This window comes from Physcomitrium patens, chromosome 25, assembly GCF_059467195.1.
Source record: "Physcomitrium patens ecotype Gransden chromosome 25, ASM5946719v1, whole genome shotgun sequence".
Classification (NCBI taxonomy): Eukaryota; Viridiplantae; Streptophyta; class Bryopsida; order Funariales; family Funariaceae; genus Physcomitrium; species Physcomitrium patens.
In genome coordinates, this window is record NC_143434.1 from 12,947,187 (window position 1) to 12,971,643 (window position 24,457).

Genomic DNA, 24,457 nt, shown 5'->3' on the forward strand with positions numbered 1-24,457 from the left:
AAACAACCATGGTCTTCTATTTCTATGGATTTTATTATAAATCTTCCAAGTTCAAGTTCATATGACTCTATATTTGTAATCATAGATCACTTCACCAAAATGGTATATTTTGTACTATATTTAAAATCTATTTGAGGTAAAAAAAATAGCTAAGCTTTTCATTAATAATATCTATTGCTATCATGAATTATCAAAGGTTATTATATCAAATATGGAGACTCAATTTGTATCAAGATTCTAAAAAATCCTATTTAAGATTCTAAAAGTGGATATAAAGCTCTCTTTGGCTTTTTATCATCAAATTAATAGACAAACAAAATAGGTGAATCAAGTTTTGGAGCAATATTTCAGATGTACCTTCTACTATAATCAAGATAATTAGACAACTCTTTTGCCATTGACAGAGTTTCCATATAATAATTTGGTACATTCTTCTACTCAACAAATACCTTTCTTTGCCAATTATGCTTATCAAGAATGACAAAAGGCCATTATGGATACCTATCACAAGGAGCAATCATAATTCAATGTAGGTGATAAGATATAGTTACTTCATCACAATATCAAGACTACTCATTCTTATGATAAGTTAGATTATTATAAGCTTGAACCTTTTTCTATTAGTTAATAAGTTAATCCTGTTGCTTATCGATTATATCTACTAGAATCTATAAAGATCCACCTTGTATTTTATGTGTCCCTTTTTGATTCTTATAAGATAGTAAAAATCTTGAAAAAGAAGACAAATGCTACCTCCCCCTATAAAAGTAGATAATAATCAAGAATTTGAGGTGGAAGAAGTCTTAGATTCAAGGCCGCACTAAAATAGGTTGGATATCTTGTTCATTGGCATAGATATGATATTAATGAACATACATGGCATCCAACAAAGAATCTTATAAATACAACAATGAGAGTTGAAGCTTTTCATCAATAACATCTATCAAAACCAAGATGAAGAATAACAAATCTTTGCTATAAAAGAAACAAGATCAAAGGGAGATAATACTCTTCTTTCTATCCTTCTTTGTAACTTTTGTATAGTTAAGGAGATGGAAAATTAATAATTAGCAGATTCAATTCAAGAGCTTTCATTTGTGGACTTACCAAACAAGACATTGTAATTGTCACAACCTTTAAGATGATAAAATCAAGATGAAGATCTTCATGAATGACATGTCTTTCTTCAAATAAATGGCAAGATACAATATGTTTGGTAGTACGACCTTAGAAGAGACTCTCAATGTTTGGTGATTTTATTAAAGATAGGAACAACTCGTGATGGTGTTCTAAATATTTTATTTGAAGGAAATTATAAAGGCCTCAACAACTACCAAAAAACAAGGTGGTCTTTTTGCCCTGGTATGGAATACTATCAATGGCTGAGAGGGCCTATCAACCATATTCAAAGAGAAAAAAGATTGGACTATGTGACAAATACAATTTGCTGCATCTTGAATTTTTTCAACATATGAAGACCGATCTTCATAGAAATTATTTCTAGAAGGGAAGGTAATGTCACTAATATATATAAGTATTCTAATAAATATCTATATGATTAGGTAGGAATAGATAAAAATAGATAAAAATAGGATAATTTCATAAGACTTTTTAAAAAAGCTTTCTAATAATTTTATAGATGTTACTTGACTTTACATATATTTGTAATTGATTGCTAGATTAAAAACTTAGTGAACAAATTAACTATGTATTGGTAGCTTACAAAATAAACTAACTATGTGGTACGCATATAAAAAACTTGCATTTCAAGTTAAGTTACGTGTCTTGTAAAATCAACATGTTTTCGAAGTCCAATAAGACATTGCGACATAGCTCCTAATTAAGAATATATATAGAAGCAAGAGTGAAGCCTTCTTTACTCTTGTCAACATCTTTTTAGTCCTTAGTCTTATTTCAAGACTTTCTAGTCTTCTTATTTTTAGCAATAGCCATTCTAGTTCAATATTATATCATCTTTGAATGAATTTCTAGTTCCTTTCAATGATACAAGAGTGTGTTGAGGATTTTCTTTCTTCATAAATCATGTCTTTGACAAGATGATAATATATTAAATTAGAATGGTTATTGCTAAAAAAAAAAGATTAAATAGTCTTGAAACAAAACTAATGTCTAAAAAGGCATTGATAAGAGTGGAGAAGATTTTACTCTTGCCTCCATATGTACCCTCTAACTAGGAGCTATATGATAATATTCTATAGAATCTCCAATACAAGTTGACATTGCTAGATACATGACTTAACTTACAAGGCAAGTTATTTATATGTATACCACATAATTAGCTTGTTCTATAAGTTAATAATATGTGTATCACGTGGCTAATTTATTGACCAAGTTTTTAGCTTATTAATTAACTATAAACATGTATAAAGTCAAAGAAGCATCTATAAAGCTTCTAAAAAGATTTTTTAGAAGATATTATAAAATTTATTTATTTTTACTTACTTCTGCCTAATTATATAGGTAATTATTGAAATAAATATATATGTCCATGACACAATGTGTTGAAAAATAAGTTTTTTGTAGTTACAATAGAGATAGTGTGACTAAAATTTTATACAATACCTAATAAAGATTCTATTCTTTCTTCAAATTTCTTACCTTATTTTACAATAGAAGTTTTTTTAAGACCAAAACATCGCAAAGCCTTTGTCTTGTTAAATTTGAAAGCCTTAGTCTTTTTTATAGATAAAGATTAGGTCAAAAAATAAAAAAATAATATGAATTAAAAAAAATCAAAGCTATATGTGTAGAAATAATAGATAGTCATTTATTATCTTCTATTAGACATTATCTATAAAATTATTCTTTTAGATATAGCAATTAATATTTATAATAACTTAGTAATATTTAATATAATTAAAATTCTTATAAATCTATTTATTTTAAGATTATTGTGGCTAAAAAAGTATAATCTTCAAATAGATTAGATTTCTCATAATTTTGATTTTTTTTGTTAATTAAATAAAAATCCATAAATCCAATGCAACCAAAATTTTATTGATAGATACGAGAGCTTTAATGCATGCTGCAAAAAAATAAATAAATAAATAAATAAAAAATCACCTTTTGTTTTATATATTACACCTATTTTTTATAGTAGAAGGACCACAAATAATATTCCAAGTCAATACCAAGATTTTCAAGATATTTTTGAAAAAAAAAATACATATTTCATTTTAAAATATTAGGCATATGGTTATTCAATTGATTTGTAAGAAAGAACTCAACTGCCATTTGGACCAATTTATAGCTTATTACAAAATAAGTTTTTTACACTTAAAAAGTATATTAATAAGAACTTAGCTAAGAACTTCAAATGCCATTTAAAATCTCCAATATGAGCTCATATCTTATTTGTGAAGAAAAAATACATATTATTGCAAATGTATGTAGACTATCAAGACTTCAATAAGATCACCATTAAAAATAAATATCCTTTATTTTTGATTTTATGACTATTTGATCAATTCAATCAAATAAAGGTTTATACAAAAATAAATTTATGATGAGCATACAATCTGGTATGCATACTTCAATAAGGTATGCATTAAAGAAAGAAATGAATAGAAGATAATATTTTAAATTAAATATGGATATTTTGAATATAATATCATGCTTTTTGAACTCACAAATATACTATCATTTATTAGATATTTTTCTTGTTGAAAATAATATATATATATATATATATATATATATCTAATGAATGATGTTTTTTAAGAGTTTTTTAATGATTTTAATGTCTATTATCTCAATAATATCTTAATCTATTCTAAAAGCATAAAACATCATAAAATTTGTATTTGTCATATGTTACAAAAATTCAAAGATATAATATTATATGCTAAGATTGAAAAGTGCATAAATAAAAATACATCAAAATTTTTCTTGGATGCAATATTATCATAAATGGAAGTAGATGACAAATTCTATCTAATAGCTTTTTATTCCAAGAAATTTTTAATAGATGAAATTAACTATGAAATCAATGACAATCAGCTTCTTATAATTATGGATTTATTTTAAGAATGATATTATTATCTAAAAGGTACTTCTATTCCAATCATTTTATATATAAATCATAAGAATCTCAAATATTTCATGCTAATATGTATTTTGAATTGTCACCAAGCTCATTAGAATATATTTTTATCAAGATTTGATTTCAAAATTACTTATTGACTAAAAAGATAATAAAATTTATCAAACATCCTTTCTAGATATTTTTACTTTGTATCAAAATAATGAAATGTAATTTTCAATCAATCAAAAATAATCTTCTAGAAGCTAGAGCAATTTCATCTTTAAGCAATGAAATCAATAATAACTATTGATTCAAGCATTTTCAAGCAAGTTCAATCAAGTATGTTCTTTGATCTTCTTATTTATTATATTAAGAATAATTATATTAAGTCTCATGATACTTCTAAATTTAAATTTAAAAATAATATATTTTATTTTAAGATTCACTTATATATTTTAGAAGATGAAGTATAATCATATATTCTTCAAGCTTCTCATAACTTCTCTACAATCAAACATTTTAGATTTAATAATATTATAGAGCTGATATCTAGAGATTTTTTATGGCTTCAAATGAGAAAAGCAATTAAAGTCTTTGTATAATCATTTAAAATTTATTTAAAATTTATTTAAAATTAAAAACTCCTTGTCATTGATCTTATAGACTTTTTCAGCCATTGCCTATTCCAAAACAATCATGGTCTTCTATTTCTATAAATTTTATTATAGATCTTCCAACCTCAAATTCTTATGATTCTATATTTATGATAGTAGATTGTTTTACTAAGATGGCTCATTTTATATCTTGTATAAAATATATCATAAATAAAGAAATAACTAAATTTTTCTTTCACAATATTTATTACTATTGTAAATGGCCAAAAAAAAGTTATATTGAACAAGAAGATTCAATTTATATCAAAATTTTAAAAAATTATTTTGAAGATTCTAAAATTAGATATAAAACTATATTTATCTTTTTATTGAAAAATTAATGGATAAATAAAATAAGTGAATTAAATTTTGAAATAATATTTAAAATATACTACTAATTATTAGCATGATGATTGGAAAAAAAAAATTATCATTGGTAAAATTTTCTTATAATAATATGATAAATTTTTCTATCTAATATATATCTTTTTTTATTAATTATGATTATCATCTATAATTTGATATTTTTGACTTTTCAAAAGTTAATAATTCTATAAAAAAAGATTTGATAAAGTATTTATCAAAGCTACATGCAACAATGAAGGCACAACTAAAAAAAACTCAAAAATGACAAAAAATTAATAAATGATGTCTATTGCAAGAAATAACCTCAATTCTATGTTTGCAACAAAGGGTGGTTACTTTGTTATAATATCAAGACTTTTTACCTTTATAATAAATTGGATTATCATAGACTTAAAATATTTCTTATTTGTGAATGGTCAATCAAGTTTCTTATTGATTGCACCTATTAGACTCTATGAAGATCCATCTCATATTCCATATGCCTCTTTTTAAGTCATACGAGACAATAGATATACGACAAAAAAGACTAATGCCACCTCTTCCTACAAAAATAGATAATAATAAAAAATTTGAGGTCAAAGAAGTCTTAGACTCAAGGCAAAATTAATTAGGTTAAAATATATTATTCATTGGTATGGATATGATATTAATGAATGTAAATAGAAGCTAGCTAAGAAACTTACAAATACAACAAAGAAGATTGATATTTTTTATTGATGACATCTATCAAAATAAAAATGAAAGATAGCAAATTTTTAATATAAATAAAATAAGATATATAAAAGATTGCATTCTATCTTCTATCTTTGTTTGTAGTTTTTTATATTTGTTGCGCTAAAGAGATGGAGAACCAAAAATCAATAGATTCAATTTAAGAGTTATTGCTTGTTGACCTACTAGATAAGACATTACAATTATCACAACCTTGAAGATCACATAATAGAAATGAATATTTTCAAAAATAATATGTTCTTCAAATAGATGGCTAGATACAATGTGTTTGATATCACAAACTTAAAAGAGAATTCCAATGTTTAGTGATTGTACTAAAGATAGGAACAATTTCTAATGATTTTCATTTGAAAGAAGTTACAAAGGCCTCAACAATAGGGTGGTCTTTCTATTTTAGATTGGAACAATATCAATGGTTGAGAAGACCTATCAACTATCTTTAAAAGAAATAAAGATCAAAGTATATAGCAAAGAAAATTTATCTCATCTTGAATTTCATCAATATGTAATCACTACTCCTTGTAGAACTTGTCTTTAAAAAGGGAGATAATATTAGACATATATATTTACTCTAATAATTATTTGGATAATATAAATAAATAAAAATAGATTAAAATAGATAAATTTGATTATATCTTATAGACAAGCTTCCTAAAAGCTTCATAGATATGACTTTGACTTTATATGTATTTTTAATTGATTAATAGATTAGAAATCTAGCCAACAAGTTAGCCACATATTGTACATGTTGATAGCTTGTAGTATAAGCAAATTATATAGTATTCATATAAAAAACTTACCTTACAAGTTAAGACATGTGTCTTGTAAGTTAGACACATGTTGAAGGTTTTATAAAAAAATTTCATGTAGTTTCTAGTGAGATAGTATATATAGAGGTAAGAGTGAAGCCTTCTTCACTCTTATCAATGCCTTTTTCATCTTTAGTCTTATTTTAAGAATTTTTAGTCTTTTTGTCTTTAGCAATAGACATTCCAATTTTAATACTATATTATATATGAGTAAACATCTATTCTTTTTGAGTAACACAAGAATGTGCTGATTTTTTATTTCTTTGAAATTCATGTCTTTAACAATAGCCTACATTTGTTTTTATAATTTTAACACTACTTTCATGTTGCTATAGATTGATGGAAGAAGATTTCGTAAACAAATATAATTTCCATACATGTATTACTTCTAAGGTTAATAACTTGTAGTTTAAGCTTTTAATAGTTTTTATCTAAACTACCAAAGAAACTTTTTATATATTTTTTTAACAAATGAGCCATCTAAGAAGTTTTTAAAGATTTTTTTAATGAGATTTGTTGTCTAAGTGATCAAAAAGAACTTCTTAAAAATCTTTTGAAGAAGACTTAATCTCTTAATTTTCTATCATAATAAATTGCAAAATATTTAATTTTTAGATTTTTTTATTATTTTCAATTTATTTTTTAAAATAGATTATTTTAACAAAATTCTTAAATTCTTTATAATTAAATTATTAAATTTAGCATTCATAATATCATATTTATACGTTTGTATCAAATACATAAATTTATACTATTATATCAAATACTTAAATTTAGAATTCATAATGTCATATTTATACGTTTGTATCAAATACGTAAATTTATACTAATATATCAAATACTTAAATTTAGAATTCATAATATCATATTTATACTAATGTATCATATGTGAATCTAATATTTATACGTTTTTTTTTTATAGTTATTAGTTTTGAAAAAATAAAATAAAATAAATAAATGATACTTATTTTTTCTTATCTATTGTTGATTTCTATTAAAATCTATAAAACATAAAAGTAAAAAAATAAAAAATAAAAATATATATATCTTTATAGATATTATTAATTTTAAATAATAGATCACATTATCAACTTGTCTTATGATAGTAAATAAATCCATCCACCAATAGTCTAATTTTTCATAAAATCAAATAATATTGTGATAGAAAAATAAATCTTTATTTCTTTACTGAAAATAATGAGTGCTCTTTTTTTAATAAGTTAGAAAATATTTCATAATTCCATTAGGATTTTATTAAATAAATATTTAGGATTTTTTCTAGCTTCAACATATGTTTTATAAGATTTTTTATTATATAATTTTTAACTTTTAAATATTATAATATAGGCAAGTAAAGATAATTTTTATAATTAAAATAGAATAATATTTGTCAAATAACAATAAAAATAGGAAATTACTAAATCACCTCACATTTTTATTAAATTGACCTATTCTCTTGTAATTCCACCTACTTTACTAAATCATTTCAATTTCCTTAATCTTGCAAATAAAATTTCCAAATAAATTAAGAATTGTAGGAAAGTTTAGTATTATGTCGGAGCTTGAAAAACTCGATATTTAAAGCAAGTACAAGAATTATGGCTACTATATTTACATCTTCTACATCTTTGTAAAGATCTTTATGGTATAAAACTCGATATTTAAAGCAAGTACAAGAATTATGGCCACTATGTTTACATCTTCTATATCTTTGCAAAGATCTTTATGGTATGCCTTCTTTAATTTCAAATTACAACAAATCACAACATGTAGATGTCTTGATCCATGTAATACTTTATTTCAATTAAATATAAGATCAAAAGAGGAGTAAAGGGATGGATTGATTTAATAAAAATGTGGATCGATTTAGCAATTTTTTAAGAACATTATCATTATAATAATACATAATTAAAAATAAATATAATTTCTAATTATATAAATAGTTATTAATTATTTATGTCTAATACTATTTCATTACTTCATTATTATAATTATTCTTTATTTTTTATTAATTATTTATTTCTATATAATTTACAAATGAAAGCTACAAATCTACTTTTGAAATTAAAAATAGTGATTTTTAAAAACTCTTAACATAAAATTTGGAAATTCATTAGATATTATAAAATTAAGAAAAGTATAAATGTAATGCATGTTGTAAACAATGATCTATGATGTTTATTAATATGATACTATCTTCCAATTTTTTTTGTTGTAGTGAATATTTTTTCTATTATAAATGTAGAATAAAAAAATAAAAATATACATGATACAATTCAATAATAAGAAGATCAAAACTATCTTAAAATTGATGATTTTTATAAAATTCTATAAATATATATATATATATATATATATTAAGATTTTATTTTTATTTTTTATCTAGCAATAAACTATAGAATGAAAAACTTTATTTTATATTTTTTTGTATTTAAAACCACAAAAAGTATGAAAAAGATGAGCTCCAAAATATTTATTATTTCTATGATGTCTTTTGGTAAGATAATCATGACATATTTGTAATTTGATAAACTAGATTGGTCTTCAATGATATATAATCTTTTTTTTTAAATGCATTTTTTTTAAATCATCTTAAAATTTTAATTTGTAAAGATCTTCTTAAAGATATTTAGTCTTTACAACTCATCTAATTTTAAGATTCTTTAAACTTAATTTTTTAAAAAATATTCTATCAACATAAATATTACTTTTAATAAAATTATATTTTTTTAACTTCTAATAAGCTTATTTTGAATAAGTCACACACTAACATTCATTTTTTTGTGACATATCAAAATATATGTATATATATATATATATATATTAATATAGATAATATAATAACTCTAATAAAGATTTTTTTAATTTCAAACAGAATTCTATGCAAAAATGTGACAATCAATAAATTCAACTTATTTTGAATAAGTCACACACTAACATTCAAATATTTAAAGACACAATTTATAACTTAAATCACAAATAAGTATCTTTATGCAAAAAAGACAAAGAAATATAAAAATAAAATAAAATAAAATAAAAATATATATCAATTTTTATTTTATTTTTTATTTCTTAAGATATAGGAACAATTTAGCTCAATTAAGAACCAAGTCTTCATAGAAGAATCAACAAGAGTTAAGTTAACTTTAGTTTTATTTTTATATATATTAACTACATAGCCAAATATTTGTGGTTTAAGCTTCTAGCATGTTTTTACTTAAGTTGGTAAATAGATAAATCTATTACTATACAATACAAAAAAATTATCCATCTATATATTATAAATTTTTATTGGCAAAAAAAGAAAGAGATTTAACAGAGAACTATTTTTTAAAAAATTAAATCTTAAATAAAATTCCTTTATTGTAAGCAAAGCCACCATAATTTCAAAAAAAAAAAAATCTATTACAATTCTTAATAAGCCAAAAAACTCTTTCAAATTTATACAGAAGGAGTTAAAATGGATGTATCAATGTAAGATCATAATATAACCAAACATCAAATATAGTAGATTGTAACATATTCATCTTCTTTAGTGCAGTAGCCAACCACAAGTTAATTCTAAAGATTTCTATTAGTGCAACAATTACTTTGAAAGATAATATAATCTAAATAAAGATAAATAAAACTTCTAATTGATCATAATATTCTAATAACTATTAAAATTCTATATTGGTCAAAGATACATCTACCAAATTATTGAATAAAATGGCCCTTATTGTAGAATATGACTAAATTAATAACAAAATAAAATAGAATAAAATCATCATCCATCCAATTCATATAGTATTGTATCAAGGATGAAAATAGATAAAGATAATAATCAACAATACTACAAATAGCATATGTCTCTTATGTACTCTTGCATTACTAAAAGTTATTTTACTTAGATTCTAGGAATGTCTAACTAGTTAATGCATATGATAATAGGATATGAACATATTTCTAGGCTAAGGCTACAAGTGCACCTCAAATTGCTATATACACATCTATTATATCTATAGACATATCAAAAGCCTCTAAATTCAATCTTTCTTATCTTAATGTATATTCCCATCTCTTCATCCTTGTCTAAACATTAGTCTTAGACCTTATCTCCTTCCTTCTTATTTTTATGTAGGTCCTAAACCTCCTCTCCTTCTTCCTTGTCCTAGCAACAAGACTAGAAAGTCAAGGAAGAAATCCAAGACTTATGCCAAGTCAAGAAAGAAGGAAAGAAGGAAATTGGAACATATATCATAACAAGAGAGAGAAGGAGGAGGTTTAGAATTTGTACGTAGATAAAAAATAAATTAATAAATAAATAAATAAATAAAAAATAAAAAAAAATGACATAAAGAAGGGAATTGGATTTTGTGTTGTGACATGGGAGAAAAGAAGAAGGTTTGAGATCTACACTTAGACAAAAAAGAGGGAAAGAAGGGAGTTGAGATATGTATCATGACATGAAAGAGATGGAAGAGGTTTGGTATCTCTACTTGGACAAAGAAGAAGAGTTCAGACCAACCAATCAAAGGCCTTGAATATGTGTATAGACATAATGGGTGTGCAAATAGCAATTTGGGATGTACTAATAGCCTTAGCTTATTTTTATTTTCTAAGCAAGTACATTCTAAATATAAGTGCATGACTAACTCTTAATTTAAAGTAAAAACAATTTGGCAAAGAATTCTTATGATTCAAAGAGATGATGTTCTTTTGGCCTCAAATACTAAGATGTGATTTTTTTGTAAATATAAAGAGAACAAAATGGTTTAGTTTTTAATCAAAAAATTTGATTATATGCAAAGATAGGTAAAATCATATGATATAAATTTATTACCTACAATAGAACTTATTGGAGCAATACTTGAAGAAGATTCTAAAAATAAAATTTTCTATCTACAAATGCTTAATAAAATATACATTAGAAATAACAAACTATTTATTTGAACAAGAGAATTACTAAATGAATACCCATTTTTTATTGTGTGAACACCCCTTCTAGTATACACCCTTGCATACACACAATAATATCATTTCCACTTGAAAATATATTGATGTCAATATTTTTTGATGATTATATTCTTACTATCAAAAAGAAATATGAAAACAAAAAAAAATAAATTTATTAATGTATCACTTTTGTACCTCCATGGTTAATATCACATATTAAAATTTAAATGTAAGTACCTTTTCACAAGAAATTAAGAAATACACAAAAATACAACACCATTTGTTTTTGTTTTTTTTTTAAATCTTAATAAACTAAGAGAACCACACATGGATGTCCACCTAACAGTTCACTTGAACAAAAGGCAACTCCTTACAGTAGAACTATACTCCACCTAAAATAAATAGAGTGCATCCTATACCCACACAGTTATCAAAATCCATGTAAAAAAAAAAAAAAAAAAACTTCAAGAAAAGCATTAATCAACAAAGAAATTCACCCCCTTACGGCGTCCAATAGGAGTAACCAATCGACATCATAGTACGTCATTCTCCTCTGAAGATTCACTATGCCCAAGTTCTGAACAGTGGTTTTGCAAGAGAATCATTTGTAGACTGACAAATTCAGACTGATTTTGGGATTCAATCATTCTTGAAACATTGCACAACGCGATCAGGTAGAATGTAGCAAGCTGCTTCATCTTAGTACTTCCAAATCAAAACGGCCAGACTGGCTTACCCACATACTTCTTGAGCAAGTCAGATTCAGTAAAGCCTGGATATAACTTTGTGAACTATACTCTCCTCCTAAAGAGACAATATGTAATTCCATGGAAACATGGAAATACCATACATTAACACTAATTGCAAACCTCAAGGACTGAAATCAATCGATGTAAGGCACCCCATCCCAACAATTCATCCAATATATATATATATATATATATATATATTTATGTCTTGCTAGTGTTCGGATAAGTGCTAGTGTTAACATAAAAACACGGGTCATATGGTTCTCGGGACAGTCGCTGAAAGCCTCTAGACGCTCAGGCAAAATTGTATCTAAACCTCCTTGAGAAAATTTGAAGGAAGAAACAGCTAGACGATCTCTCCCCGAAGTGGCCATCACAAGCCTACCAAAAACAATCACAGCTGAGAGTCGAAGGTGTCAACGAAATCATCAGGGTATAATCACATCGGATATTTTGGCATTACCCAGAGATACATACTGCAGCTCCTGTACCCACACCTGCAGGACAACATAGACTCATGAGCATCCAACCAGAAACTAAACCAGAGATTTATGACAAACAAAATGTACCCATCATATATCTAAAATGCGTAACTATAGAATGGGTTGCAAGCAGTAAAAGAAGCTATGATTTCACACCTGATGACGGAACTCCACGCGCATGTGAGGGACATTTGTCTTATGGATATCATTGCCCTCAGGACCCCTTTTGTAATAATTCTTTCCAAGCCAGTGCGACTGCATCAGTGACACGGCCACATTGATCAGATAAGTTGAACATTGCATCGACTGTGATTGAAACAACATAGAACACAAGGGCGATGAATTCGAATTCACAAACTGAGAAAAAGTTAAGGCTACACCTTGGTCCTGTGGTTGAAGCCTGATTGAAGAACGGAATTGCGAGCAATTTCGCAAAGATCGCAAGAGCTCAGCTTCCACACCTGATGAGGTGCACAACAATTTACACATGAGGTTGACGTCAGATGTCTGAGGAAATTTCACGAACCTAACCTCAGCATTTGTGGTCTCAAAGCAAGAACAGAGAAGATAATGGACAGAACCTGTGCAGCAATGCTGTACTCTTCAACAAGAGGCTCCTTGGTAAGATGAATTTGTAGAGGATCATCAGTTGACAACGATACGTTGAGACCTCGAGAAAAGAACATGGGGAAAGGATTGCGATGGTAGTCTAGGAAAAGGGAGTTGTTGCTTAAAGGAGACATGGCCAATCCAATCTGTAAATCGATAATGAGAAACATATGAGTCGTGATAGATATATCTTTCACCCGGTTATGTCACCCTATATGATGGATCTCATCTGAGAGACGGAGAGTAAAGATCAAGCAATAATCTTAGAGGAAGAGTGCCACACCTGAGCAAGGTAGTAAAGGTATTGTAGACCAGGAGTTTTGCGCAGATTGTTTCCATGTGCAATATTGTGAGCAACCAAGAAAGATGCTGCTAAATGATCTGAATCTCCTGCCTGAGACACACAAATCAATATCCAAGTAATCGTAAGCCTATTTTACAGGATTATTATACATGTCACAAAAAAGAGACCATGTCACTCTGCTTCTGAAGTTTCCTACGGTACCACCAATTTCATTGGTTCTTCCATACACCGAAATACCATACTAGCATCTGATCTAAAACTGCATCCAGATGAGATGTTACTATGCCTCGCCACAAGCCCCAAACTCACGTCAAAATCAAAATTCAAGCTAGTGACTTTCCCCATACCTCTCCTGTATGTGGACGGAATTTAATGGTAGGAAAGCCCTTGGATTCCCTCAACTGCCATTATAAGTATCGTTAGTATTCAAGCATTGCGAGCATAATCTTCCCAATTTGGACTTCATTGGTAAGAAGGAAGGACACCATTGATTTAAAGATTCAAGAACTCAGAGCTCAACATTCGGTCACGAAACGACGACATAAAAGTAGGAATGAAGTACAAGCAGAAGGGAAAATACAAAGAAGGAAAGTCAACGTCAACCTACATTTCTATTACATTCTTAAGGGATGTAATATCTGAATTCCAAAACACATTTACCTTGTTGAGTGTGTAAAGATTTGCGTATACATAGTATGCCCAGTATGAATACGCCGGATTAAAAGGGTTGTCCCATTTTGCAGGTGGTTGCATGTGCTTTGTTGGCCGCCTTTCAGGCTTGCTTTCATCATCCACCATGTCAAATCCCACCACCTAGTACGCACAAAGGAAAGCGTACAAACCATAGTATCATGACTTTTGTATGACAGAGCACCGCATGAAGGAGCACCTCATGCAATCGTAGTTCAGATGGCTAATGTGTGCAAGAATGAAGATGCAAAACTGAGAAGAACAGTAATTTAGTAGTTTTTTCAACTCACCATCGAGAGTAAGACGTGGAGCTGCGGATGAGAAGATGGATCCACAGTAACTTCAAAAAGAGGGGCAAAAACATTTTCCAAAATCATCTCGAAGGATTGCACGACACCCATCTCCTTGTACACATTGTAGAGCCTGGGTAACTGAAAACAAAACCAAAACCATACAGCGTGGTTAAAGAAATAACCTATCACTTCAGTATGAGAAAAGGAACACGACTGAGAGACGTTACTTGCAACGAGACATCCTAGCATCACCGAGTAGTTGCTAAAATATTGTAGAACTTGGGATTAATACTTACATTCTTCTGTACATTTATCGGATGGATTTGTCTAATAAATGCAACGCTCATCTTCAGAACTAGAATAAATCATGTGTGCTACAACTATATATTGAAATCATTCCTCCTCAGTCAATCCCTTTATCACAATAAAATGCTCCCAAATAATGTTTCGTATAAGGACAAACAAATTAAAAGAACCTGGATAAGCCAAGTGACGTTTTCACTGTACAGCCGATTGTCAACTATCCAACTTGCCAACTGATCCCACTCGCTCTTCTTCCTTCCGTAAATTGATATCCTGTACTCAGCCATCTACATCACAGACAAATAAACAGGTTATTTGTTTTTGTAAACGGATACACCGTAGTTCTACGCTTAAAAGTCATCCAAGTTAACAACGCCATTCGCGTATATCATAACAAATGAAAGCATCCGTGAATTCAATGATGAAAATTTGAAAAACCATGCGAATCCCAAGTGGCAATCACCAATAGCTCGTTAAAACCACGACAACATGGCCTCTTTCGGTATTGCACTGACCTGATATTTACTTGCTTTAAGATCAGAAAAAACTTGATGAGTCAACTCTGCTAAGAAGCGACCTGTGTCGAAAAACCACGTGTACACCTCAAGTTAATAGCTAAAGTGCACACAAATTCTGGAGCTAGACCAAACAGCACGAAGTCAAAAGTACAAAATACCTTGCAAAAGTGCTTATCCACATGTTCGAGATTATAATGAGAAAGTACAGCTCAGAGTTATGAATAGCTAGCCTGGGGTAGTATTAGAAGAAAAGGATTAATAAGTCTTCTACCAAGATAATATATAGAAGGATTCAACCAACATCCTTTCAAATACAAGCAAAATGTGGCTCCAGAGTACAAGATCTAGCGTCATTCGAATGTTGAGAAAATGCTTTTTGATAAGAGCACTACCTTTGATAAGATTGTCTTGCTTCAGGAAAATCTCCCTTAGCCTACTCTGGCCACAAGGATTGTATTTCAGGTTGAACTTGTCGAAACGATGAAACGTATTTTTGTCAGCATGAACATCCAGCAAGTCCACATTAAGGTCGTAACTGCAATTCAGACACAAGACCAGCACGGTAGATATACATGAAAATCATTTCAAAGTGGTATACTATAAAAAGGAAACAAAAATAATTAGAAGACGAAAGCAGTCAAAGAAGCACAGTCTAACAATGCAAAATATCAAATCACAACACAGAATTTACGCCTGAGAGTGCCAATAACTTCACTAACATAGATGAGCAAGCGGGAAGCCACAATTGCTCACCCAGTTAGGTCCAAACTTTCAAAAACCTCCCGTAAAGTGAGGTACTTTCCATCACGATAGATGACAACCTGATCACAAAATTCATCAAACAGTTAAAGCCACCCAACAAGCACCTTCTTAGAAGATCACCTTATTTCAGAACGGAAGGCCAGTTTCTTTTGTTCTAACATGATTTTTCTGGCCTAAAATTCTCATATCTCCCGCCCAATCGTACCCCAGGCTATTAACCAAGTGAACATCAATGACTGGCTTGGTTTCGCAAGGCAACGCAAACTCAACTCACCTCAGAAGCCTCCTTCCGTAGCTTAGATTTGATGAAGCGAAGCAGATGTTTCTGGTTCATGCACGAAGAATGGTGTACATGTGTGTCAACTTTCCGAACGTTATAGAAATCTCGATGGGGTGCACTTTTTTGAGCGAGAAACTCACGGTCTGCGTTCAACATCAGGTGCAAACTGAATTTCTGTAGCAACCCACAAAGAACTTCAGCATTTTCGCATAAAGAGTAACCGTGTTTGCCAAAGATCTTGCGTCATCAAACTTTAGATGAACGTATTAACACGACTAAGGTAATAGACTCGGATTTTTGGAAAGAATTTGATAGTAGAGTCTAAAAAATATTCAAAGTCAGTTTTCTATACATCTTAAAAGAAACCATCCTGACCTGCTCAAGAAGTTTGAGGCGATGATGGCACAAAGTCCGCACACTACCAAGCGAAATAATTCTCAATATGCGATGCATGTCGGTGAAGAAGGTGGTAGCATCATGCACTAGATATAGTTCCTCTGACACTGTAACCACAGATAACTAGGTCATTATCTTTCCAGCTATGCGATGCTCAAAGCTGTCATATATTGAGATGGCAGTGAGGGATTCTAAATCCATAAACAAAACGTGTGAACACAAATACGTAGCTAATAAGTAGAGTCCAAATGCAATGAGAAAGCTTGGAACGAATGCCAATCTCTTGATAAAACCAAATACACTAAAAATCGCTGACGTTAACCATCTAAATATTCGTATAGATTGTATTAAAACTGAACAGCTTGAACTCACTTTCTATGTCAGCATAGACTCGATAAACGCCATCCACCATTTTGTAGGTATGCTGAGCACCACGTAAAAATAAACCAAGGTCAAACTCTCGTTAAAGTCGACGGATGGATATCAACTAAATGAACATTAAGTCCAGGATCTGCGACAGGAATACGTGAGCGTCATGAAGACATAAAAATGTCTCAAAAATTGAAGAAGTTGTCTTCATACCAAAGCAGTATTTGATTGAAAAGGAGCTGAGCTAACTTTGAAAAGGAAAAAATGTAATAAGACTATTACTTGTACTCTGAAAAGAAAACTCTCAAAAGGAACACATACCGAGGATGCAATTTCAGGTTTGAAGAAAAAAGGTTCTGGATTTGGCACGGGGGTACCAGGCTCTGTGATTTCCTCCTTCTCCCACGGAGGAATCTTTTCTCGAAATACATACTTGTCTCGTAGACCCAGACATTCATGCATGTAGTTGCACACCTCCTGCTCCTCTTCAGAAGGCGCCTCTACGGACCATGCCAAATGAACGCAAGATTAATTCATAACGACCAGAATCTATTTTGAAAAGAAATTAATTAGCTTATGATGTTCTTCACTAGAGCGGCACCCCAGGGGTTCTTGACAGCCATTACCGAGAAACTGACCTAAGGAAGAAGATCAGATTGCGCTGCAAGGAGCTTGAATGCACAGATAGGTAGTTGTACGCAGGGCCAGAAACTCTTGCATTAGCAAGTAGTCTTCTTTCACTTCATCTGAGCATTATATGAATCCCACCATACACTCTTTCAGAGAGCTTATGCGTCCATTCAATGCGGCAGCATATATTATAATATTTCGAGGCGAGGACCTAACTTAAGAGGAAGGAAATAGTGTAGAAGAGATCCAAGAGGAAACTGATTCACGACTGTATGATTCAAGACTGCATTCCGAAAAGAAAAAGTCGAATACACCCCACATTCCACCAAATCGCCACGGTAAAAAAATATTGAATTAAATTAAATTAAATTAAATTAAATTAAACACCAACCTGGGACAGATAAAATTTACATAGAGACAGAGGAAGTACCTATAGGTGACACGTTAAGTTTGACATAAGTTTCTTGCTCAGGGAATTTGCGAATGATATCAGCAGCCACTGGATCTGGGGCATGAACACCATGCAAATCCCCACTTATGCTGTGTGATCGCATCAGGTTTGTAGATGATTTATCACCACCAGCTTTTTGTGCTGCATTCTCCGCACTTGGGGGCTGAGGTTTCACAAGCCCATCCGCCTATGCACGCATCAAAACAAAACGAAGTATAACTTACATTATGGCATATTATCAGAGAAAAACTACTGTAAATCATTGAATGGACGAGTGGTTACATACACCTAATACAATGCAAAAAGCGGTCAAGTTCTAAAAAGTCCGATTTCTATACTAGCTGCCTCAGGTTGCATCACCTAGAAATGTGTGAACTCACCAACTCAGCTCCGCCATTAGTTTCCCCATCTACTACTACATTTTTCTGATTAACCTCATCCAGTTCTCCATTGAGAGTATTCTCGTCTCGCTCTCCATTGCAAACAGTCTCGTCTCGTTCTCTATTGTAAGAATCCTCATCATTTTCCAGCAGGTGGTCCTCTTCTTCTGAACCTTCCACACTTTCATATGACCCAACCCCAACAGGGGAGCTTGGGGAATCGAAGACCTCGATCGCAGAGGCTGGCTTCATTGGAACTGGTGGGCGCCGTGCTTGACCCGATGGCTGTGCTCCAACTGTGCCATAACCATCAGACGACAGTTAGGAACTATGCAACACATTTAGTTGAGGTAAATCTCATAAATACAACAAAGAACCAGACATAAATTTCATAAATGGACCTGTTTTACTTGACAGAGTATTCTGCTGCAGTAACAGAACATTTGTACATGTCGTTTACTAAGGGATTGGTACTATGTAGTCGTTCTCACGAATACTAAACATGTATTGGCAGAGCTAAACGAAGGAGAAGAATGCTAGCTCACCTCATGCATGCTAATTCGGGAAAGAAAAAAAAAAAAAAAAACAAACAAACAAACAAACAAACAAACAAACAAGGGAAGCCAGAAGGTATAGTGATGTAGAACCAAATAAATACACTGTAACCATACCTGTGGACGGTGCAGAGGAATTGAAGACAGACTTCACAGTGTCATTCGGCTTTTGTTCGAGCGAAGGTCCATTTCCCCCAAGCATTGATCCTTTCACGGATCGCCTTTGTCGAGTACCGGGTTTTCGCCTTCTCTGACCCCCTATGTCTAGCATCTGCTGCGATTGCAACTGATCTATAGATCTGCAGTGTAATATGTAGGAAGATGCGGCAACTAGGGCGGCTCCTAACATAGCTGCCACGGCAACCGGCACCCAAGCTGCATGAATGCTGGACGAATTCTCCATGTCCGGAAACCAATGAGAGATTGGTTTCAAACTGGAAGCAGAAATTTGAGATGCACCCTGTTGGACTCCTTTACTCAACGCATGAACCAGTGCACGAGACTGCAATTGAGCAGCAAAACCTAAAAACAAACCAATCACAATTACTCAGATATGAACACCGCGCAGAATTTGCTTCAGAAACTTTAGATACGATCATCCTACTGTCGAGCTACCCAGTGCGACGCAGAATGCACCCTTCGTACTTGAAAGAATCCCCTACGTAGTTCTATTACACAAGGGGTACAAGATTGCATTAGTACCCTTAAACCCGAATCGGCCCACCTGTACAGGTCACACAATATGGCTGCCTGTAAAATGAGTGTCAGAGGCCCTTCATAAAAGGCAACCATAGTCGTTTCCAATTCTACAATTACTGCAATTTCGCTAATTTTAGCGTAATAGACCTCCATATAATTATTATTTTTTACAAAAAACTAAAAACCCGTCTAACAGTACTAACATCAGACCTAATTAAGTCCTAATGTACGCCTAAATCCAGCATGTTCGCTGAATATGATTGCAGTAACCCCGGATCAAGAAGATGAAAGGGTCGTTTTAATTCAGCTCAAAACTCTCTTTGCAGCACCATTAGGCAACCCTAATCCTGCTTCTGATACTGAGCTGCAGACTTGGCTGGCTAATCCGATCAAGGAGACATACTTCGAACCGTGTGGTGAGACTCCACCCCACCACTGAGCAAAGCACTCAAAAGTAGGGGAAAAGAAAAGTCAAGTCTCGTTAGATCGTTACCTCACTCAGTACAATCGAGGAGGAGGCACGGACGAGGAATACGCCACAAGGTCGTGACCATTGCCGGGCTACCTCAATTTATCACTACGGGTGCGTCTGTAGTACAACCAACTCCGGCTACAGGATTCAGACCTGAAGAAGGGGAAATCGTAAGCGCATGTGTGAGAAACCATCCAATGCCAGATCGAAGCGAACCAGCTTTCCGAAACACGGAGATCTCACGTCAAAGTCATGTCCCCTCTCCCTCTCCCTCTCCCTCCCCCAACCAATCTACAGGCTGAGTCCAACTAAAACAACATGTCACGTGACGACCCAAACACTAGTCTCAACACTAAATTCACACTTGGAAGCAAAAATCCTAGCCAGGGATGAAGATTCTAGCTTATCACGGAAAAAACTACAATTCCATTTTCGTTGACCTTCAAAGCAAAGCAGCTGGCTTGCTGATCGAAACAGACAAGCTCGAAGATAGAGCGGAGCTTCGCACTCTGCAGCAGCTCAGCTAAGCTACCCGACTGGATTCCCTGCTTCCCCTCGTCAACACGCAGATCTACAAGCACCCACGTAGGGAGCCACACCTAAATTAGTGAAGCGCCGCGGACACACCCAACAGCGATGGAACAAATCCAGCAGACTCAAACAGCACTACAATGAACGTTTCAACGCACTAAATAAGGCAACAAGCATTATAAAAACTCGCCCAGCTTCCAGACGTCGGAAATTCAGGCGTGGAACTTCCGGTTATGGCTCATTAGAAACGCGCACATCATTCACAAGAGGCACGTGATGCATCGCCTCCGATCGAATTGAGCAAAAATCTGCCTTCATCGTGAGGCTCATCATCCGCAGGGACCGGCATGCTCCCCCGAATAGAGAGTCGATCCCATGGGTGAAGGATGAACATCATCTCTGTATCAACGAACGACGTCACGGTCCACCACGATCGTGGACGACAAATATCAACCGGAAGAGGTATTTCGTCCTCAGAGGCAACGAAACGTTCTCCCACCCCCCCCCCTCCCCGCAACGATGGTCGGAGGTGGAGACATGAAAGCTCGATGGCTGTTAGAAATAAAAACCCACCTACTATTTGCCGAGTTCCAAGACAAGGATACTACTGTATTGATTGGTTGGCAGCCACCAAACAGAACGAGGAGCAGACTGACCTAACGCCCTTTGTTTTTCCTAATTTAGCATAAGCGTGCGAAGTCTAAATAATACATCAATGCATTTTTTTTAAAAACAACAGGACACAAAATGTACTGCTACAACAACAGTTGGGTGGATGAATGAAAGGTTGGTGCACTAATGGGGCTCTCAGGCTTTTTGTCTGGCTTACAATTTACAAATGGATAGTGGAATGGAGGCTCTGAGGCTGATAGACATATTTTCCCAGGGAGGATTCAACCTTTGACCATGCTTTGGACAGATCCAGTGGCAGCCACTTACACAATCAAATATATTTTTCCTTTGCCATGCATTTGGGGTTTTGGATATAAGGAATGAACAAGTTCATCCCATTGACCTCGGATCCCGCGCACTCAATGGATGGAATATTGACTGGTGGAGATCCTCCCCCTTGACCTCCCATATATGAGGAAAGGGGGGAGGGCAGGGTAGGGATTCACTACCGCCTTAATTTGTCACTGGAGGTCACCAAGCACACCTGTCAGTTGGGGGTTTTGAACTAAGCAAGCCTGCATTTTGAATGGAGCCCAACTTTTATTTAATAGTGTTTTATTGTATTTTCATATTTAACTGTGGTGGGCTGACTGCCACATGAGTCTCATTCCAAGCACTATATGGGACAGTTCTTTGTTTTGCCGGTGGAAACATGGTTGAGAGAGTGTGAGGACCACACCACCCATAGTGCACAACAGTTCCTCTGAATCCAAATTTTCTCTCCTTGGTTACTGTCATTTGCTCATTTGTGGTCAAAGCCCAGCTTGGAGACCAACTTAAAAAATGTGACCCCCTGGTACAACTGGTTGATTGAACAGGCAGATGCCATGTCAGCACATGATGTAAAGCTACAAGGCCAACTTCTCCCACAGACAAGTTTCAAGGGATTGTAACACTCTGCCAAGCATTCTAAAAACCTAAAAATCTCAATCCCATCTGAAATTCCCAGTGGGATAGGACTGGGTTTGACAAGACCCCCCCCCCTCCCCCATCTCACAGCTCACACTGGCTAAGGATGAATGACGTCATAGAGAGATGTTCATCCATATCTGGACAAGCTTGGAGACTTGCATTGATTGTGATCTGCTTTCATTGTGTGTGTACAAGCTTTGGGAGGGGGGGTGTTTGTGTGAAAAGCATGAATCCAGAATGCCAAGTATCTAAGTTATTTTCACTCTTTTTCATGAAGTTGGTGTACAATCTGTGATTTGTTTTTGTTTTTTATTATTAAATTTTTTGAGTCAGGGCTACAAAGGTGTGAAGTAAGGTCCAGACCCATGAGCATGGTTTTGATGATCTTCCAGCACATGGATCATGTGGCCCTTTTCTCAGCACTCCTCACAAAATAATGCTTTGGCCCTCCCCATGAGTTGTCATCATCCTGGTGCCCCCAACCCATCATTACATCATGTGTCATATGCACATTATCTCATACCCCATTTGAGTTTTTTTCACACTATAGCAATGTACGTAAAGATGCTTTTTCCTTCGAGTCTGAGGATTTTCAATATATCACACATGCTGTGGCATTTAGGGTTGAAATGTGAAAAAGTGTGTGCCATGCTAAGTATAATTTCATGAAAACAAAAACATAGAAGTTCAAAGAAATGTACACTTTTTTCTAGCTTGGCCCAAGTTGTTGTTTTGTAGCCAATTGTGAACTACTAAGAGAGTGAGGTTGTTATGCCAATTTGTTCAAAAGTGTGTTTGAAGGAAAGTATTGAAAGATCAGACACATATGTACATATATACATATACATATACATACAGACAGAGAGAAAGAGCATATGTGTACAGTCCAAAGATCTTCTTTTTCTTGTTTTTTTTTTTTTTTGTTGAACTTCTACATGAAGGAATATATGTTTGTGTGTGAGTAAAAACTAAATAATATCATAGTCATCATGCTCCCCTACTGGAATTTTAAATAGAATCTTCATCCAAACCATAAAAAGTCACCCCATATTTGTACCAGCAATTGTATTCCCCATTCCGAAAAAAAAAAATAAAAAATAAAAAATAAAAAGTTCTTCTTCCAGGATCAATTGTCTTCTTCAGTGGTTGAGAATTGATGCCCATGGTAGCAAATCTAAACAACCCCTCCCCCTAAAAGCAAAACCAGCCCTTTTTGTAGTTTTCATATCCAAAATATAATATAAAAATTCAAAACAAGAATCACTAGCCTGCTTTAATAATTGGCAAGTTGAGAGAGAGGAATGGGGCAGGGTAGGCATTTGGGTTTCATCATGATTATGGTGGATGCATGTTGACAGAAAGGAGTTTGGTCAATGAACTGTGTTGCAAAGGCTATGCTGCAAAAGCTGGGGTGGAGTCAGCAATGCCCCAAACCCAGTCAGTCCATGCACACTCAGCATAAGGGCCTGTCACCTCTTCTTCATCTTGTGGGCTCAAGTATTGTTGCGTGGTGAGCAGGCCTTGCAGCGTTTGCTGATCTCATGGAGGAATGGTGCTTGTGTGTGTGGGGAAGGGGGAGTGAAAGGGGTACTACTACTGATACTACTGCTACTACAACGACTGTGTTACACTTACTACCCCACTAATTTTCTTCCATTATACTTGGCTTCTATCTATTTTCATTTTACACTTAACAGTATCTAGGTGAAATATGAAGGTATACAAGCAGGAATTGGACAATTGTGAGACAGGAAGTTGTAGCAGATTCCCAGTGCTAAAAAAACAGAAAAAAGAAAAGTATTTGGAGCATGAAATTTTTACTTCTCCTTTACAAATTAAAAATTTCCCAAATAACTTTTAC

At 32.6% G+C, this 24,457-nt stretch overlaps 1 protein-coding gene across 1 annotated transcript; it reads right to left on the minus strand.

Moving 5' to 3' along the window:
• Window positions 1-12,210: 12,210 nt before the first annotated feature.
• LOC112277477 (putative AMP deaminase) lies at window positions 12,211-21,409 on the minus strand. Its single transcript, XM_024509859.3, has 24 exons — window positions 21,277-21,409; window positions 20,904-21,052; window positions 20,635-20,772; window positions 20,350-20,444; window positions 20,035-20,060; window positions 19,428-19,832; window positions 18,757-19,052; window positions 18,356-18,563; window positions 17,617-17,795; window positions 17,299-17,350; window positions 16,906-17,033; window positions 16,525-16,704; window positions 16,242-16,309; window positions 15,881-16,023; window positions 15,486-15,547; window positions 15,144-15,257; window positions 14,665-14,805; window positions 14,345-14,497; window positions 14,032-14,085; window positions 13,664-13,774; window positions 13,353-13,526; window positions 13,152-13,232; window positions 12,928-13,026; window positions 12,211-12,786 (listed from the first exon to the last, which is right to left on the minus strand). Exons 1-24 carry the CDS (start codon window positions 21,407-21,409, stop codon window positions 12,718-12,720), a joined length of 3,258 nt encoding a protein of 1,085 aa, XP_024365627.2. The 3' UTR covers window positions 12,211-12,717.
• Between the last annotated feature and the right edge of the window lie 3,048 nt (window positions 21,410-24,457).

Coding starts and splice junctions, on each gene's coding strand:
- LOC112277477 (XM_024509859.3), bottom strand. CDS start 21,409: ATGATGTTCATCCTTCACCCATGGGATCGACTCTCTATTCGGGGGAGC. Junction 20,773..20,903: donor AGGTCAACGAAAATGGAATT/GTAGTTTTTTCC, acceptor CTCAGCCTGTAG/ATTGGTTGGGGGAGGGAGAG. Junction 13,027..13,151: donor GCTTCAACCACAGGACCAAG/GTGTAGCCTTAA, acceptor TCACTGATGCAG/TCGCACTGGCTTGGAAAGAA.